This window comes from Asterias rubens, chromosome 15, assembly GCF_902459465.1.
Source record: "Asterias rubens chromosome 15, eAstRub1.3, whole genome shotgun sequence".
Lineage (NCBI taxonomy): Eukaryota > Metazoa > Echinodermata > Asteroidea > Forcipulatida > Asteriidae > Asterias > Asterias rubens.
Window position 1 is genome coordinate 2922227 of NC_047076.1, and position 4414 is coordinate 2926640.

At 43.1% G+C, this 4414-nt stretch overlaps 1 protein-coding gene across 1 annotated transcript; it reads right to left on the reverse strand.

Annotated features, from left to right (window-relative positions):
• Positions 1-1733: 1733 nt before the first annotated feature.
• On the reverse strand, positions 1734-4188 carry LOC117300398 (alpha-1B adrenergic receptor-like). Its single transcript, XM_033784182.1, has one exon. The coding sequence runs from the start codon at positions 3610-3612 to the stop codon at positions 2398-2400; it is 1215 nt and encodes a 404-aa protein (XP_033640073.1). The 5' UTR covers positions 3613-4188; the 3' UTR covers positions 1734-2397.
• Positions 4189-4414: the final 226 nt, after the last annotated feature.

Sequence of the window (4414 nt, forward strand, 5' to 3'; positions counted from 1 at the left end):
CAATAGTGTCAAGTGCCTTCATAAGCAGCTCTGTAACACTGGGCCCTGAAATTACACGGCCTCTGTTGCCCTCGGTCTTTGCCTTTGTGCCCTTTGCAACATGAACATGTTTTTCGCTCTCAAGGATGAACAAACAAACAAAACAAGAACTCGAAACCGAGACGTATAACTTCTTCGGAAGAGATGTTTCCTGTTTTTATTTTAGGTTCAAGAACACAGTTGTAAAACAGATGTCGCGCGGCGCTCTCATAGATCAATTTAAACAGAAGGGCTGTTTTTGTTGATGTAATTCAGAAAGTGAAAATGAAAGCGTAGAGTATGTAATACAACGAGGAGCTCGTGACAAAAGGTGCTCATAATAACTGTAACACATTCATCAATTTAAATGTATTATTGGTCTATAGGCATTGGCCTCGATGGATAACCCATATGCATAGAATAACAGACCTGCGAAAAATTTGGACTCAATAATTGGTCATCGAAAAGAATAATAAAAGAAAAAAACATCCCTGATTGTCACAATATATAATTGTAATTATTGCGTTAAGATGCCTGAATAAAAGACTTCAGGTCTGAAGTTCTCACCTGCAGCACCCCCCCCCCCCCCCCCCTCCCACACACACTTACACCAACACGGCACTTTTTGTATTATATTATGATTTACGTTGAGTGAAACTTTTACAGTGTCTTTGGGAGTTTTGGGTAACAAACTTGGGCCAAATTTCATAAAACACAAAAAGTAGCTATAAGCCCAACAAAGATATGCTTACCAAAATAAGGTTACCAGCCAATTTACCATGAAACATATACAACTTGTGACTGGTACCATGCCCATTTCTGCTTCCCTGATGAGTTATCTGATGATTCACGTGGTTAAGGGGGGGGGATACATCTGGGTCAAGTTCACTATGGTTCATTAATTGATTGAATATCGGAATAATTACAATAAATATCTGGTTAATGAAATCATAAGGCTTTGGTTATATGCAACAAAATGTACTGTTGATTTTGTTTGTAACATTTTAATTTACTCTTTAAATAACCAACAGGGATTAAAAAAAAGTATTTAACAAGCTCGAAGTAAATGACTGGAAATCAACCCTGTTTTAGTATACAAAATAATGACTATATACTTTGGACATGGCAAGAGTATTAACAATACAAAAAAAGGAACTTTCTATCAAATAATAATTATCCACTCTATATAAGGAACTGTAAAACACTGTAAACAGTGGAAAGTTTTGGAAGCGCTGTTACGAAAGCTTGTTTTGATAAACTATGGTGCGTACTATAGCTTTCAATTTACGAATCCCAACACCATAAAACAATAGTAATTTTGTATGCCTTAAACTGAGGTCGAAGACCACCTCAATATCATGAACCTGTTTATAGGTTCATTGAATCAAATTGAGATTCACATTTACCTAGTCTCACCGCAGCTCACTTTAAAGCAAGTGGATTTTATTGGTAAATGTCAAATACCAGTCTTTTCACTTGCTGTATCTCAACATATGCATAAAATAACAAACATGTGGAAATTTGAGCTCGATTGGTCGTCGGAGTTGCGAGATAACTATGAAAGAAAAACAACACCCTTGTCACACGAAGATGTGTGCTTTCAGATGCTTGATTTCTAGACCTCGAATTCTAAACTTGAGGTCTCGAAATCAAGTTTGTGGAAAATTACTTCTTTCTCGAAACCTACTCCACTTCAGAGGGAGCCGTTTCAATGTTTTATACTACCAACTTCTCCACATTACTCGAAGGTTTTATGCTAATAATTATTTTGAGTAATTACCAATAGTGGTGTTCAAAAACTTAGCGTTGTTTTCCGCATTTGATACCCCAGCATTCTGTTTTTAAAATGATAAGTAAATGTTTTGTTTGAACTGATGAAGTTTGACATCACCACACTGTGTGAACCTCGGGTATACACCCCAGAGGCACCCCAACATGTTTTAACCCGTCATGACAACTTGCTCAAAACCATGGAGAGAGATGCCCAAACTGAAGTTTGAGAACTTCACTGTGAACATCACTATAACGCTCGAAAGCGTGCGGGTGAGGCACCGCAACATTATATTATTTGTTTTAATAAAGTTAGATGACAAGTTATGTTTGTTGTATGAAGATGCCCATACTGAAGTTTGAGATCACGTCGTCTGGACCCGTCACTAAGTGACGGTACGGGGTTCAACTGCTTGGGTTTACCTCCAGGGGCATCTCGACATAATTGTTTTCAAGTGTATAGTTTTTCCACAAACCATGGACTCAGGAAGATGCCCAAACTGAGGTTTCAAATAACCTCACGTTGAACCCCACTAAAGCGGTGTGAATAATTAGGTCAGCTTTAACCGGATTGTATTTTTAAAGTTAACGTGTGCCTCAAGTTGAGGTTCACGTTCGCCTCACCGTAGACCTCACTGAGCGGAGGAAGTTTGACTGCTCAGGGATCTTACCACATTGGCACCCCAGCATGAGCCTGAAGACCTGCTTGAAGTACGGGTGTTTCGTGGCGTAGATGATGGGGTTGATGCAGCTGTTAATCACAAGTAAAGCTCCCGTCCACGGAATGACCGGGTCGCTTGGAGGTATCAAGAGGGCCACTCCGTACGGCACGATGCAGATGGTGAACGCGCACACGACATAGAAAAGGTTCTTGGTTATCTCGACCTGACGTCTACTGAGGCGTTTCTTGATGACGCTCGCGTCTCGGGGCCGCCTGGGGGACAGGTCTGACTTTGAGGTACCACGGATGGCGCTGTCCCGTGTGTTCACTGACTCGTGGGTGGAGTCGCGGTTGTTTGAAGTCTCAGCAGACATCTCAGACTGGTCCTTCATCACTTTGGTGTGCTGCTTCACGTGCTTGAAGATCTTCACGTAGCTGACGATGATGATGACGAAGGGGACAGGGAATAACACCACAGATTGGAGGAGACTGTAGTACATCGCTAAAGCATGCGCGTTCTTATGCGTACAGGTGCTGTATTTCTCCGTGTAGCCCAGAGCACCCAGCCCAAACCTAGGCGGGACGAATGCTACTAAGAACGGCACCAGCCAGACGATGACGATCATGGCCGCTAGATAGGCTGGGGTGTAACAAGTCCTGTATGTCTTAGAAGGCCGTGTGATTAACATCCACCTGTTGATGGCGATGGTGGCTAGGGTGTACAAACTACACCCTACGCAGGTGAAGCTAATCAATGCCACAGCTACGCAGAGTTGATCCGGCAGTGGCCACCCGTCTCCCGGTTTGGTCAGCAGTCCCACGGCGTTCCAAGGCAGCACGAAGCACACCAGGAGATCAGCCGCTGCAAGGTTGACCACGAAGACATTGGTGACCGTCCGGAGTTTTCTGGACAGCAAGACGGCAAGAATGACCAAGCCATTGCCGAAAGTCCCTACGATACAGACGACGATAAAAATGCCCGACACAATGCATCTTTGAGTGTAGTCGTCAAATTTAAACTCCCCGTCGTAGTCGTCGTTCGTCCCCGGGGATGTGGACTCGTAGAAGGGGGTGCTTTCGTACCCCGTGTTCCCGGTGTCATTATAAGTGACGAGATACGATGAGCTTGAAGTCAGTTCTTGACCCGTTGTGGTCGCTGCCATTCTGTACCACAGTTTATCAAAACGTCAGATTTGCAATCTCGTCAAATAATATTTACTTGTAACCACACGACGTACAAAAAACTCTCAAAACCAAGTCACCTAAAATCACTGTTTATAATGTGACATTCATGTACAGAGATGAACCTTAGAATTTGAACCGGCATGAATCATGTTCGTGTATCTATCGATGTTCATACCACGATAGCATCACATGCCCTCGCCCCCAGCTTCAAAAGTCCAATGAAGTACACTAAGTGTTGGTGACGGTAGCGCCAAAGCTTGGACCAAAATGTTGAATCAAGGAACCATGAACACCCTAAAGGTTCATGTCCGGGTGTATGAAGTTCAACCAGAGAGAAGGGACTCAAAACAATCCAACACCAACCCGTCTTGTCGAATGATGCTTTAACTGGAAAGGGTCCCCCGCCGGCTAACCGCGATGAGTGTATCTGTCAAACTGACTGACAACTTTTTTGCGATCATCATTTAACGCACCATGAAGAAAAAGCAGTGCTTACACGCAGCGGAAACGAGGCATGAGTTGGCAACTCGCTGTTCGTCACCACACCGTCACTGTACAGCACTGATGATCAGTTCAGTGCACAAAATGAAGAGGGTCCCTCCCAATCAGCTGGCGATTTGTTCACGCAGGGTCACTATTGACTGAATGTATTAACTTCATAACAAAATCTGTACAACTCCCCTACTGCTTAAAGGCACAGTCGTTTGATTTCACCAAACTCTTCCTAACTTATGATACTCCAATGCTAATACTTAATACTTAATAATCTACCTAATATTG